At 36.3% G+C, this 15,182-nt stretch overlaps 1 protein-coding gene across 3 annotated transcripts in view; it reads left to right on the forward strand.

The window, feature by feature from the left end:
* Pkn2 (protein kinase N2) overlaps positions 1 to 15,182 on the forward strand; it is a 108,494-nt gene that overhangs the window by 30,692 nt on the left and 62,620 nt on the right. Inside the window, exon 2 of one of the 3 annotated variants that reach the window (XM_055614316.1) lies at positions 3,151 to 3,451. The exons of 1 other annotated variant lie outside the window; for it this stretch is intronic. In XM_055614316.1, coding sequence (XP_055470291.1) covers positions 3,151 to 3,451 — 301 coding nt within the window. Of the gene's footprint in view, positions 1 to 3,150; positions 3,452 to 15,182 lie in introns of those variants that run through there. One more of the 3 variants, XM_055614317.1, reaches the window with a different exon arrangement.

A 15,182-nucleotide genomic window follows, 5' to 3' on the forward strand; every position in this document is an offset into this window, starting at 1 on the left:
TGTGTGTGTGTGTGTGTGTGTGTGTGTGTGTGTGTGTGTGTGTGTGTTGTGTTTTCCTCAGTCTGCTTTACATAAGACTATATCATAAGACTCTTATTCTTTGGCAGTTGTCATATGGCTGGTGTTTTCAATATTTCACCTAAGGTGAATTGAAAACTAAAATGATGACACACAGGATTATGTATGTTGAAAAAACTGTGGAGATGTGGCTCAGTATTAGAGTGCTTGGCTAGCATGTGAAGCACCTTGAATTTTATCACCAGCACTATGTGAATGAATGAATGAACACTGAAAAATGTCAACAGTTATTTTAGCCTGGGAAGAACATCATCCTAAATACACTTAGATAAAAAGAAGAAATTTAAAGCCAGTAGGAAATTAGCTTAGGGGGGAGATGCATGGAGTATAGATAGTGTATAGACATGCATATGAGCGCTTTTGTTTATTTGTTTGTTTTTTGATAGCATGTTTTGTTTTTGTCAGAATGTCAGGGAGATCTTAGCCTTAAGAATATTAGAAACGGACTGGTTAAAAGCACTGGCTACTCTTCTAGAGGATCCAGGTTCAATTCCGAGCACTCACATGGCAGCTCACAACTGTCTGTAACTCCTGTTCCAGGGGATCTGATGCCCTCACTCAGACATACATGCAGTCAAAATACCAATGTATGTAAAATAAAAATAAAAAATTTTTAAAAAGAATATTAGAAACAAATTAATAGAAGTCAGCTTCCTCATCTTTTATATAAGATGCTACCATTAGCTCACTTTCCCCACAACTTTACATGATACATATGTTTTTAGAGACTAAGAATTAGATGTAAAAGGTAATATACCAAACATTTAAATAGGATGTACTTATATATACATGTGTGACAAGCATTTCCAAAGGTATGTAAACATGCTGCACAGTAAAATAGCTTCTTTTCCATCTCATCCACAAACTTGGCTCTTCTCAGAGACCCATTATATTGACTCCTCAAGAGTTTAAGAATGTTCAGAGCGTCCATTACTACTCGTGTCATTAGACAATTAAAAATGGCTGTTTAAATGCAGAACAGTGAGCTGATGTTCCATTTAAGAAAATAGGCACCATCTTACTTTTAAAGACACGATTTGGGGATATTTTCTGGTAATAATGTTTTTTGTGGCAACTAAACTTAATCTGGTGAGATAGTTAGCTATGAAAAATATATAGAGAATTCTGAATATCATCTTCACAAGACTAATACATATTGTAAAGTGATAAAAAGTGGCCAGAAAGATACTCACTTTGTTTAACTAATTTGTTTCTTAGGTTTTTTTTTTTTTTTTTTAATAGAGATAACATTATTCACCTTTAAAATTTAGTAATGCTTTTATTTAGTGATTATTCTGTCAAAATTAGACTTAAAATTTCTCAATGTCTTGAATTACCAAATATCTCTGAAAGGTCACAGTATGTAGTTTAGATTTTATAGATAATTAAATTGAGATTTTTCCATTTACTTATTTATTTAATTACATTACAGTCTGATCCTAGTTCCCCCCCCCCTTTCTTTCCCCCCAGTCCAACCCTCATACCCCTTCTCCCATTCTCTCTTCATTCTCAGAGGAAGGGAACCCCCCCCCCAACAACAACAACCCACCCTGGTACCTCAAGTCTCAGCAGGACAAAGTACATCCTCTCTGAGGCCAGACAAGGGAGCCCAGCTAGGGGAAAGGGTTCCAAAGGCAGGCAACAGAGTCAGAGACAGCCCCTACTTAGGGGACCCACATGATGACCAGGCTCCACATCTGCTACATATGTGTAGGGGTCTAGATCCAGCCCCATGAATGCTCTTTGGTTTGTGCTTCAGTCTCTGTGAGCCTCCATGGGCACAGTTTAGTTTACACTGTAGGTCTTCTTGTGTCCTTGACCCCTCTGGCTCCCTCACTCCTTCTTCCCCAATCTTCCACAGAACTCCCACAGCTCAGCCTATTGTCTGGCTGTGGGTCTCTGCATCTGTTTCCATTAGTTGCTGCTGGATAAAACCTCTCAAAGGACAGTTATTCTAGGCTCTTGTCTGCAAGCATAACAGGGTATTGTTAATGGTGTCAGGGGTTGTCTCCTATGGGGTGGATCTCAAGTTGAGCCAGTCATTGTTTGGCCCTTCCCTCTATCTCTGCTCTATCTTTATCCCTGCACACCTTGTAGGAAGTTTAAATTTTGGGTCGAAGGTTTTGTGGGTGGGTTGGTGTCTTCCTCCATTGGGAGTTCCACCTGGCTACAGGAGGTGGCAACTTCAGGCTCCATATCCCCAGCTGCAAGGTGTCTCAGCTAGGGTCACCCTAATAGACTCCCTGGTGCTTCCCCCTGTCCCAGAAATGGCTCCCACTACTTTCCATTCTCTCTCCCAGTCCTCCCTCTCATCCACTCTCTCCATACTTGATCCTACTCCCTCTCCCCTCCGGTTCCCTTTTTTCATCTACTCCAGATGACTATTTACCTTTCTGAGTTAAATTCAAGTATTCCTCCCCGTACCCTCCTTTTTACTTAGCTTCTTTGGATCTGTGGATTGTGGTATGGTTATCCTGTACTTGATAGCGAATATCCACTTGTAAGTGTGTACACACCATTCATGTCTTTCTGGGTCTGGGTTACCTCACTCAAGATATTTTCTAGTTCTATCCATTTGCCTGCAAATTTTATGATGTCTTTGTTTTTAATAGCTGAGTAGTATTCCATTGTATAAATGCACTACATTTTCTTTATCCATTCTTCAGTTGAGGGACTGAAATAGCCAGTTTCTGGCTATTACAAATAAAGCTACTATGAACATACTTGAATAATTGTCTTTGTCATATGGTGGAGCATCTTTTGTGTGTATGCCCAGGAGTGCAATAGCTGAGTCTTTTGAGGTAGATCTATTCCCAATTTTGTGAGAAACCTCCAGATTGATTGCCACAGGATTGTACAAGTTTGCACTTCATTCTCATAGTAGATGGAGCAAAACTCCTTATGGTTTTAATACAGGGAAATAAGTATAGTGTTGCCCATTAAGGAGAAAATTAGATGTAATTCAGTTAATAAATAATCTCTTCATGATACAAAAACATTATTAATGTTGTACATTTGCTTTTTTAGATTTAATTATGCTTGCTTATTTATTTACTTATTTATTTATTATAGGGAGATTCCCGGAGTCTTCCATTTTCTGAGAATGTGAGTGCTGTTCAGAAATTAGACTTTTCAGATACAATGGTTCAACAGAAATTGGATGACATCAAGGATCGAATAAAGAGAGAAATAAGGAAAGAACTGAAAATCAAAGAAGGAGCTGAAAATCTGAGGAAAGTCACAACAGATAAAAAAAATTTGGCTTATGTAGACAACATTTTGAAAAAGTCAAATAAAAAATTAGAAGAATTACATCACAAGCTACAAGAATTAAATGCACACATTGTCGTCTCAGATCCAGAGGACTCTGCAGGTATTGTACTCCCATCTGATGTCTCTGTGTATATTAGCAGGATTTACATCCTTTTGCAGTTTTCAGCTGTCCTAAATGTACAGACTGTTTTCTGTTGTGGCTAAGCTCTTGTTTCTGTACTCTTCAGAAGGCTAATGAGTTGATAGGTGTGAAAGTTGAAGCATTTACTTAGAGAGAAGCATCTGTTGTATTTGTCCTTAGTCAGCAGGACAGGACTTAAAATTATTTTCTAGTATTGTTTTGTAAGGTTAAAAACATGCTTTTAACCTTATGGTCAGTAGCCAAGTGAGCCAGATGACTTCAAAAAGGAAAAGTTCATTCCATGATGCCAACAAGCAGGGAACTGTACCTGTTAATACTTAATATCCCCATGATGGCAAGACTAATTTTCTTCTGACTCCACTTGCCCACTCCCAAATAAATAAATGTGAAAGAAACATGCATTCTATAAAAATAGGTACTTCAGATTTTTCAGCCATTAATCAGCTATTATCTTGGTGCTTCATGCTGAATTAAGCACCTGAATTCTCAGGTACATTGTTTAATAAGAAAAAAGTCAAAACAAAACCCCAAACATTACCTTTCACATTTCTGTAAGTATAGAAAATAAGAGGGAACTATAGTTCAGGGTTCCACCCTAAGACTTTGTGGAGGGAGTTGGGAGTCTTGAGAACAGGGTTCCTTTGTGTAGTCCTGGCTGTTCTAGAACTCACTCTGTTGACCAAGCTGGCATTGAAATCGCAGCAATCTGCCTGCCTCTGCCTGCCTCTGCCTCCCAAGTGCTGGGATTAAAGGCGTGTGCCACCACTACCTAGTTTCATTATTTTTAAAGAATCATCAGATATTAGTTAGAAAATTTTTCAGTAGTACAAAAAGTGAAGATAGGAGAACTGCCTCCCTCCTTCAGATCCCTAAAGGTAGCATTGCTTTATTATTGTATAGTTTTTCAAGAAAAGTTATTCATATCGTTACCCATTCATCAATATGTATATTCATTCTAAAATGTTATATGAAACATTTAAAACACTTGTGGTGTAATAGTTTTGTTTATTGCAAAGATGATATTTTCAGAGAAGTAAATTAAGCTCTATAATCCTTTCATTTGCAGAAAGTAAATAAAGGGAAAGTCATTTATAAAAAGTAAAACCTTAGTATCAGATTTTAGATGAACATGTGATTATCTAGTAAGATATAATAGATGCAAAATTAACAGTCTGAAATTTTCAGAAAGTGCAGTATTTAGTGCTTTTCATTTACTTCATTGCAATCTACATCTGGGACTTTTATTTGGAGGTTCTGTATATAGATTTCAACCGTGTACAAGAACTTAATCTTTAAAATCACATAAATAATAGTAAACCAGTCTTTCTGCTTTAGAACTGAAATAATTTCAAAGGTGTGAATTAATTTACTCAGCATAGTCACTAGTTATACAACATTTCTGCTCCTCGCTAGTAGTCTCTTACCCATACATTTCATAATTATATTATAAATGGAAACATGTATTATGAAAATTCTGTTTTTAGAAGTATTTTATAAACCAAGATAGTCTGTTGTGTTTGGATCTCTGCCAGGTTCTACGTGTCTTGCCTATTGCGTCTTTAGAATTCTAAAATAAGAAACTGCTAGAGCTTTAAACTCTATTTAGAGAAAGCATTTTTTTCTTCTTAGAATACTGAGAACTGCCTTATGATTCATTCAAATAAGAACATTTTTGTAAAAGAAAATGTAGCCCATTTCTAAAGTCCCCTTTTAAAAATTAATTTTAGTGGAATAAAAACTGCATATGATAAATACATATGAGTGTTTTACATATATGTGTCTAAGTATACGATTTGATGTTTTTTTTAAACAAATATACATAATGTATCTAGGGAAATGTCATTAGATCTACCCAGAATGTTCCGTTACTTTAGTGATTCCCTTCTTTACCTTCCCAGTCAGTTCCCACTCTCAGCCCTCATTCCTAGAAGCCACTAATATACTTTCCACCACTTAACATTAGATATTTTAGAATATTGACCATCTCTTTAAAGATATTTTTTTAGGACCTTTTTAATGTTCTACCATCAAATTTCTGGGCTCTGTCAAAAGCCAAATTGGATAACACTGTAAAACCTTCTCCAATGAGCCATTCTTATTCTCACTGTGCTACTTTGTTCATTTATTGTTGTATTGTACTTTTTTTCTATCCACATTTATTGCTTACTAAGTTGTGTGCCTTTTGAAGGCTCACACATTTTGTTTTCTAGTTTTATTACAGAATCTGGGACACAGCAGCATGTAATTGTGACTATTACAGATGATTAAAACCCACGAAATCAAATCATACCTTTGTTTTTGTAATTATTATTGAAGCATAATATGTCATGTCACTTCACTCTAAACATTAAATAAGATAGAGGATAAGCTTAAAAATAAGTTTTAGGATAAAACCAAAATAATTTTCTACTGGTCATATTAGTATTTACTTTCTAGATAATTGGAAACCAGATTTATAAAATGTCACAATGATTGCTTAATACTCCCGTATGTTGGAATAAAAGTTAGTAATTTTGTTAAAATCTACAGTGTGTGTGTGTGTGTGTGTGTGTGTGTTCAGTGTTGATGCGCACGTGCGTGTACACACACATGCGGCATGGTACATACTTGGAGGCTAGAAGAGACACTTTTGTGTGTCCTTGCCTTTTACCTTGCTTACTGTAGGATCTTGTATTGTTTACTGCTGTGTACACTAAACAGTTTTACCTATAAGGATTTTTTTCAGTTAGAATTCTTAATTGTATAACTCTGAAATGTTGTTTATTATAAAGACCTGGTCTATTTGCTATTCTAAGTCATAAGAAATGGATATTTGCTATTCATGCTCAGAATTCTCTTTCATCTTCCATTTATTTCTGTATACTTTAAAAATAATACCAGGGAAAAAAACTATATCAGTAGTTGCATAAAAGCAAATGACAACAAAATTCAACTTCTTTTGTGATAAAAATTCAACAAATTAGAAGTAGTAGGAATGTTACTCAACACACACATGCATATATCAGAGATAGTCTCACGGTTTATGTCATATTAATGGTAAATAGCTGAAAGCTTTTCTTAGAAGGTCAGAAGCAAGATAGGATAGACACTTTTACAATTCTATTTAGTCAAGTACTAGAAGTCCTAGTCAGAGCAATTGAGGAAGAAAAATAAAGTACAGCTAGACAGTAAAGAAGAAATGAATTATTTTTCTCTGCTTGCTGACAGCATTATTTTTTGTATGTAGAGACTTCCATTTAACTCTTCAAAATTCCCCTCAAACACTGTTGATACTGATAGTGGAATTTAATAAAGTTTCAGAATACAATCAACACAAAAATCAGTAGCATCTTTATATATTAATAGTAAAATGAATGAAGAGGAAATTAGGAAAATACTCATTTACATATTTAGAACTTAATCTAATCAATAAAATGAACAAACCATACAATACAAAGTGTTAAACAATGCCTGTAAAAAAATTTAGATATCATGAGTCAGTGGGAAAATGTCCTGTGTTCATGGGTAGAATAATTAGTATTGTAACCAAGTCTGGTAGTGCAGCCCTGTAAACTTCTCTAACTCAGCAGGCTGAAGCAGGAAGATTGTAAGTTCTACATATACCTGGGCAACAAAGTGAATTTAAGGACTGCCAGATAAGTAGTCAGGCTGTGTCTCAATATACAGATTAGAGAACTGAGGATACAGCACAGTGGTAAAGGCTTTGCCTGGCATTCTTGAGTTTTTAGGAGGTGTAAAATAATAATATTAAAATGCTCATGCTACTGAAAGCAATCTTTAGGTTTAATGCAGGCTCTGACAAAATCTCAGTATTTTGTTAGTAGTATGTATGTTTATGTACATGTATGTGTGTATGAACCACACATGTGGAAGTCAGAAGACAGTTTTAGGTTCTCTGCATCCATCTTAAATTATGGGGTTCAGACACAGGTCACCATCTTTCATGGTAAGCACTTTCGCCTTTTTTGTCATTTTACCAGCCTCCAATATTATTCTTCACAGAAATATTAATACATAAAACTTGTATGGAATCACAGAGGACTGGGTGACTGGAGCCATTTAGAAGAAAGAACATCTCAATGTGCCCTAATACTGGTTTTTGAAGTATATTTTAAAACTATATTAATTAAAACAGCGTGATATTAGCATAAAACACAAATCAAATAAGGAAGTGAGGTGGCCCAGAAATATGCCTACACATTTGTGGTCAATTTGGCAAAAATGCCAGGAATGGTCAACAGAGAAGGCTTCTTCAATAAATAGTGTTTAGGAAACTGGATATCCACATGTAGAAAAATAAAAATAGACCCTTAACTGACTAAATTAAAAATAGATTAAAGGCTTAAATGTACAGTAGTCTTACTTCTGAGTATTTACTCAGAGGAATTAAAATCATCACATAAAAGAGAAGTTGTCTATGCTTCCATCTTACTTGCAGTATTTTTCACCATATCTAAGCTGTGGAAACAATTGAAGTGTCTACCAACTAATAAATCTATTAAAAATTTCAATTATGGAATATAGATCATTTGGTAGAGATCTCTCCTTATAAGCACAAGGCTCTGGGCTCAATCCTCAGTACCACCACTTCCTCCCTTGGTTTTAAATTCGTGGAGAATATGAATTTAAAACCAAGCCCTTAAATATCTGGGAATTGTCATTTGAAACCTGGATTAACCTAGTGGGCATTATCATAAGTACAACATATCATATGTAGAAAGAGACAAATACTCTACCATCATTTGCATAGCTAATTTAAAAACATTCAACTCAGAAATAGAGCATGAGGAGCTGCTTAATTAGCCTGATTTGTACATTCCTGGTGTATACACAAAATACCACATTGTAGACAATAATTATTACCAGTTAACATTAAAGTAACACTTTAAAAAGAGAATAACCTCATGGAATGTTATTCTTACCATGCATAGAAATTATGAGTATATGGTTAGTTGAACCTAAATGTACCTTATGTGAAAGATTACTGATCTCTCAAAAATGGAGCTGCAGTCTTAAGAATTAGCAACCTGATATTCCCAAAGGAGCTATTTGGAAAGAACTATTTCTGAGTCTTGGTGTCTTAAATGAATTATTCTTAAAGAAGAGACTAAGAAAATTATAGCAGGCTTTGTGGTGCCCAGTTAGATAGCTGAGGCAGCAGGATCAGGGAGTTCAGGCCAGCCTGTGTTAGGCTACATAGTGGGTTGCAGACCAGCTAGTGCTATACAGTAAAGCTCTGTCTCAAAACCCACAACATACGTCAGGCATGGTGTTACAAGCCTTCATTTCAGCACTTGGGAGGCCAAGAGTGCACCTTAAAGCCCTGTCTCAAAAAACAAAACCAACAAACAACATGTTTTAAGTTCCCTCTCTTCATCTTAAAAAAAAATGTTTTGTGGTGTATGTGTGTGTTTGTTTGTTTGGGGTGGGGGCCAGGGGCACGCAAACTGCAAGATCCAGGGATTGATCTCTGATTAAGCTCAACAGCAATTGCTTTTATCCTCTGTACTATCTCCTGGACCTACTGTTTTCATCTGAATTCATTTTTTTGTCTTCTCACACCCTCAAAATAAAGAGTAATTACACTTACTAATCTAGTGATTATTTTCTTTAATATCTAAATATATATGTGTATGTGTGTAGCAAGTAATAAAAACTGAGGTTTATGTTTGTTTTTTTCTGGGACAGAGTTAATCTTAGCTTTTTTTCAATGACTAAAGTGTTAGCTTGTATTTTTTTATCCATTTTATTTGGGTTCTTATATCTCTATTTCCCTAATTACCCCAATTCCTTTCAACACCATAACACCAGCTAACAGAGAAAGAAGGTTAGTGGGGAGAGGGGACATAGTTCTCTTTTGGCTACTTCTTGCTGATAAGGGTTGTCGGATTCCTTGGGACAAGTCCAGTCTTCATAGTGGATATCTCCAACTACTTCTCATCAAACTGCAACAGCAGCAGCCTGGAGCCTCAGGAGGGAACGATAACTGCCTTCTTCCTGGAGCTCCTCAGTCTTTCTCTGGACTCTGACATTTATACCTTCTCAGAGTCCCAAGAATTAAACTATCTGTAGTTGGCAAAGATCACACTCTTCTCAGAGCCCACATGAGACAAATAGTCTGCTGCTGTGGACAGTCTGAAGCAGCCTCATATCCCAATCCTGGGATTAAACCAAAAGCATGTTTACATAATGCAATTGGATTTTTAAAGAAACCAAATTCCCACTTCACTAAACTGTAATTTATTAAACTATTCTTGGCTCAATAGAAATAGAAATTTAATTTTTCTGCTGTCATCTAAATGTGGCATGAAAATTAAAACTGAATTTTATGTGTAGTATAATATAAAGGATGGGATCTCTGGAATGGTTTGTTATATAATTGCTTAGGATTCATACCATCTAATAAATTCCTCACTCTTCAGCAAACATTCCAAATTGTGACCTCACTAAGGGTAACTGTATGATTAGTAGCCAATTACTTTTTTCTTTCCCTGGATTTGCTTCATCACTATGAGAATAAAACTAAATGGTGTGTAGGTATTTGAATTCTTTTTATTAATCTTTATTATTTTTATCTTCTTGATGTGTGTGACTGTTTTGTCCACATGCATATGTGCACCATGTGCATACCTGGTGTCCAAGGAGGGCAGAAATGGGCATATAGTTACAGCTTGTTGTGAGCTATTTGGACCTGGGAACTAAACCTGGGTCTTCTGCAAGAGCATCAAATGCTCTTAAGTTCTGAGCCATCTCTCTAGCTTCATTAGTTGGGTTCTTTGATGTACTTAAAAAAAAAATGCTATATGGTAAATCCTTGGTTTGGGGTTTTTGTTTTGTCATTCTGTACCATCCTGGTAGTTAACTTTTTGTCAGCTTGCCATAACCTAGACTTAGTGAGAAGGAAGTCTCAAAAAAAGAATTGCTCAGGTCAGTTGGCCTGTAGGCATGTCTGTGAGGGATCATTTTCAGTGCTTTACTTGATTGGGAAGACAAAAAGGTGGATACTATGTAGCACGTTCCTTGGGTAGAAGAAAAGAATGTCTTTATTGTCCCTCAGACTTTCCTACTGCTAAGCCTTGAAGTTAATCTTTGTCCCAAGCCCATATTCAATTGCAACTGTGTATGAATAGTTTTGCTTTTAAAATGGTCATAAAACAGAATCACAAAGTATGTAGCCTTTAGAAATTATAATTAGCCTATTGCCTTTGAGATTCATCTAAGACGTATATATGTAATTGTAAATTTTTTTCTGAGTAGTCAGTTGTATAGATGCATCACAGTTTAGCCATTCACCAAGCATATTGGAGTTGCTGTTCTGTTCTAGGTAATCATTAGCCAAGCTAGTATAAGTACTCATAAATGGAATTTTGTATGGGCAAAAGTTTTCGCTTTACTTTGATAAATTATTCTAGTGAGTATTTTGTCACTAGACTAGGACTGAGATTACAAAGATATGTGCTGTAGGCTTAAACTTAAGCCTCCAAGATTTTTTCAGAGAGACTAAATTATGTTTCTTTTTTACCAGCAATGCATGGGAATTCTGTAATACCACATGTTCTCCAACACTTGGTATTGCAGGTCTGTTTTTTTTTTTTTTTTTTTTTAAGACAGTGTAATGTGTGTAATGTACCTCCTTGTAATTAAAGAAGCAAAAAGCAGAGGGACAAAGAAACATTTAAGGAGAATTTAAGAAGAAGCTGCATATGCCTTAGGCCCAGAGTTTATATACAGAATAAAGTTTCCTTTCCTAAGAGTACAGTACAGGGCTTTCAGACAATAAAATACAACAAGGTGACTATAAAAGGTAAGTTCCTGTAGGTAGGAGCATTGGACTTGGGGAAAGCATAAGCAGGTAACTAACATATAACAAGATTCTGGAGCACTTTGTTTTTAATCTATACATTTATGAGTACCAAACGAAAACCAAAGTGTTGGTCAGTGAATAGTACTCAGCACCCTGTAGATGTGTATCTAGATAGGAGCTGAAGACAGTGGGTAAGTGGGTGACTAGTGCTTCTGTATAATATTACTTTTATTAATTTTGATATGGCTAGGTTTGCTTCATCTGTCTTTCCTCTTGACTGTTTTAAATGAAGTAGCTTTGACACTCTGTGGGTACAAGTTCACCTTTATGAACTTTGAGCAAAGAGTCAGCTAGCTGTAAATGAAGACCAAAGGTCTGAGTAGCCATCCAGCTAGATCATTACATTGCTGTATGGTTGCACACCACTTGGATAACCTTCAGACCTTGTTTTTATTTTCTGTGAAAAAGAAAAAAAGAAGCTAGGCAGTATGTTCCTCCCTGGGGTATTTCGTGAATAAGATGTTTTAGTAGGGTATGGGTCAAGCATAAGGTACCTAAGCTCACTTGATTAGAATGTGAAACCTCTGTGGAGTATTAAAATCTTTTTTTAAAATATATTTTATTTATTTATTATGTATACAATATTCTATCTGCATATACACTTGCACGCCGGAAGAAGACACTAGATCTTATTATAGATGGTTGTGAGCCACCATGTGGTTGCTGGGAATTGAACTCATGACCTCTGGAAGAGCAGGCAGTGCTCTTAACCGCTGAGCCATCTCTCCAGCCCGAGTATTAAAATCTTAAGAAAAATTTTCTAATACAGGAAAGACTCAATGTCCACCACATTCCTAAATTCAAAGGTGATCAAGTGGGCCTGGAGAGATGCCTAAGAGCACTTGATGCTCTTGCAGAAGACCTGTGTTCAGTTCCCAGCGCCTACTAGCAGTTCATATCCACTTGTATCTCCAGTTTTAGGTGTCCAGTGCCCACCTCTGGTCTCCATATGCACTGCATGCATGCAGTCAACTTACATACATGCAGACAAAACACATATACATAAAAATAAATATTTTTAAGAGGACAGGAAAACAATTGGTATAAAGATATTGATTATTCCTGTATGACCAATAATTAAAACGAACTTCACTTTACCATCAAGTCTTCAAGGCCTGATTATATCTTATAACAGATCTGTAATCTCTATCTTTTCTTCTTTACAGCCTGTTTTTCTTCATTCCAGCTTAAACATTGCTACCAGCATTATTTTTAACCTACTATTCGGTGGGGAGTTAGGTTTTTATTGATTGGGTTGGTTTTGCTTCTTTGCCTCCTTGTGTTTTGTTGTTGTTGTTTTGTTTTGTTTTGTTTTTTGGTCCAGTATCCAGTATCCCAGGCTGGCCTCAAACTTGCTAGTAGTTAACTGTGGACTTGGACTTCTGAGTGCTGGGACTCTTAAGTGCATCTCACAGTCAAGCTTCCTCATACTGTTTTGATCCATTTGTTGCCTTATTTTTCTTCTCAATAGGTCTCCATTCTCTAAAAAAATATAGTAAAAGTTGTAACATGTCAAAGGTTCCCTGTATAATAGCCTGCATCTCCATGCTACTTCAGCTTCTGCCTTTAATACTCTTAATTTCTCCACTAACAGTATGTTTATCTTTTTGACCTCCCTATACTTGTACACACATTTGTGTCTAGGGTTTTATATACCCCATGAGTCTCTTTTAAGGAAACTATTTGTTCCTTTTTTTAATTTAAATTTTTATTTTTATATTAAATACAGTTTATTAACTTTGTATCCCAGCTGTAGTCCTCCTCCCTCATTTCGTCCCAACCGCACCCTTCCTCCCTCATCTCCTCCCATACCCCTCTCCAAGTCCACTGATAGGGGAGGTCCTCTTCCCCTTCCCTCTGACCTTAGACTATCAGGTCTCATCAGGACTGGCTGCATTGTCTTCCTCTGTGGCCTGGTAAGGCTGCTCCCCCATTAGGGGGAGGTGATCAAAGAGCCAGCCGCTGAGTTCATGTTAGAGATAGTCCCTGTTCCCCTTACTAGGGAACCCACTTGGTACGGAGCTGCCATGTGCTACATCTGTGCAGGGGTCCTAGGTTATCTCCATGAATGGTCCTTGTTTGGAGTATCAGTCTCAGAAAAGACCCCTGTGCCCAGATTTATTGGTTCTGTTGCTCTTCTTTTGGAGCTTCTGTCTCCTCCAGGTCTTTCTATTATCCCCTTCTTTCAAAAGTTTCCCTGCACTCTGCCCAAAGTTTGGCTGTGACTCTCAGCATCTGCTTTGATACCCTGCTGGGTGAAGTCTTTTCAGAGGCCCTCTGTGGTAGGACAAGGTATGAAGAGAAATAGGAATAAGTGGGTCATAGGCTACAAGATTTTAGGACAGATGAATAAGTCTATAGAGATTTCAAGTATAGCTTGAAAACTGTAGTTACTATTACCCATCCCTGTTCACCTTTCCTCTTCTTTTATATCTAATTAGAGTTGATTGACTAGTTTTAAAAGCATCATCTCCATATTTTCAATGCTAACCTATTTTTTATGTGTCTGATGTACTGTTAACCTCTTCTGTTATAATAGATAAGACCAAGTACTAGTACCCAAGATTCTTGGAATCTCTAAGGGAAAACTAAATTGAAAACAGATCATTGTAATAGTGTATAAAATTTCAGTCAAGGGAAGAATGTGTGTGCCCAGTTACACTGAGCAATGTTGGCAAATGTTTCCTAGAAAAACTGATGCTTATACTAACAGTAGTATGCTTTTCATTTCTCAGAAACTGCTGAAAATTTTAACTTAACATCAAATTTGCCAGGAAAGTAGTAGTGGTAGGCTAGCTTAGAACTGCACAGCATAGGTCTTTAGAGCCTAGTTGCTGATTTGGGTATTTCTTTAGTAGGCATTTAAAAATATTGCTGTGAAAGAATTAATTTTGCCCACTATCCATCTTAAAACATAGCAACATAACATTTATATTGGTTAGTGTTCATAAAGACATTTCATTGAGCTGTTTCTATTGTTCTGTCTACTGTAACTTTAAAATGTAAACCATCTTGATGTACAATCATTCAAGCAAATTTGTTGACTTTGTATGTTATTTTAAAATAGCATAATGATATTTAGAAGATTAGAAGTATGCATAATTTCTTATGATAACCCCCAAATTATTTTATGTATTAATTTTTTTATAAGTTTAATAATAGATGCATGGAGATTTGCCCTTATTCATAATAATGGGGGCAAAGTATATGTTAAGATCAGGCATGTTGTTACACACCTGTAAAACTAGCGCTTATGAGTTTGAAGCCAGCCTGGCAATGTAGTGAGTTCCAGGGCACAGTGAGACTCTGTCTTAAACAAATATACTACTAATCAACATTTTTTTTCATATAGCTTGAGGCAGTCTTAGAATTTTAAAAAAATTCATCTTATAAGCAGTTTTTAAATTTTCCTTTAATTTTTTTGTATTCATTTATGGTGTGTCTGTACACACTAAGGAGAGTTCATGTGGCAGGGGATCAGAGGACAACTTTTGAGAGTCAGGCTCTCTTTCTATCATGAGGGTCCTAGGCATTGAACGTACAGGTCATCAAGGTGATGCAAGCTCCTTACCCACTGAACCATCTCACCAACCCAGAGTGAACAATATTAAAGACTTTTTGTAACCACAGTTTTGAAATATTAACAAGTATGCTGGAAACAATTTGTTTTTTAATGTTGCAACAGACAAGTCGGTCTACAAAGGCATACAGAGTAACATCCCCTGATTTTCTTTGTTTTATAGTAAGGTCTTACTTTTTAGTCCATGGGGATCTCAGCATCACTGTGATCCTCCTGCCTTAGCCCTGAGTGCTGAGAATCAGGCA

The sequence above is a fragment of the Psammomys obesus genome, unplaced genomic scaffold (assembly GCF_907164565.1).
Source record: "Psammomys obesus unplaced genomic scaffold, mPsaObe1.curated_primary_1811, whole genome shotgun sequence".
NCBI classification, from domain to species: Eukaryota; Metazoa; Chordata; class Mammalia; order Rodentia; family Muridae; genus Psammomys; species Psammomys obesus.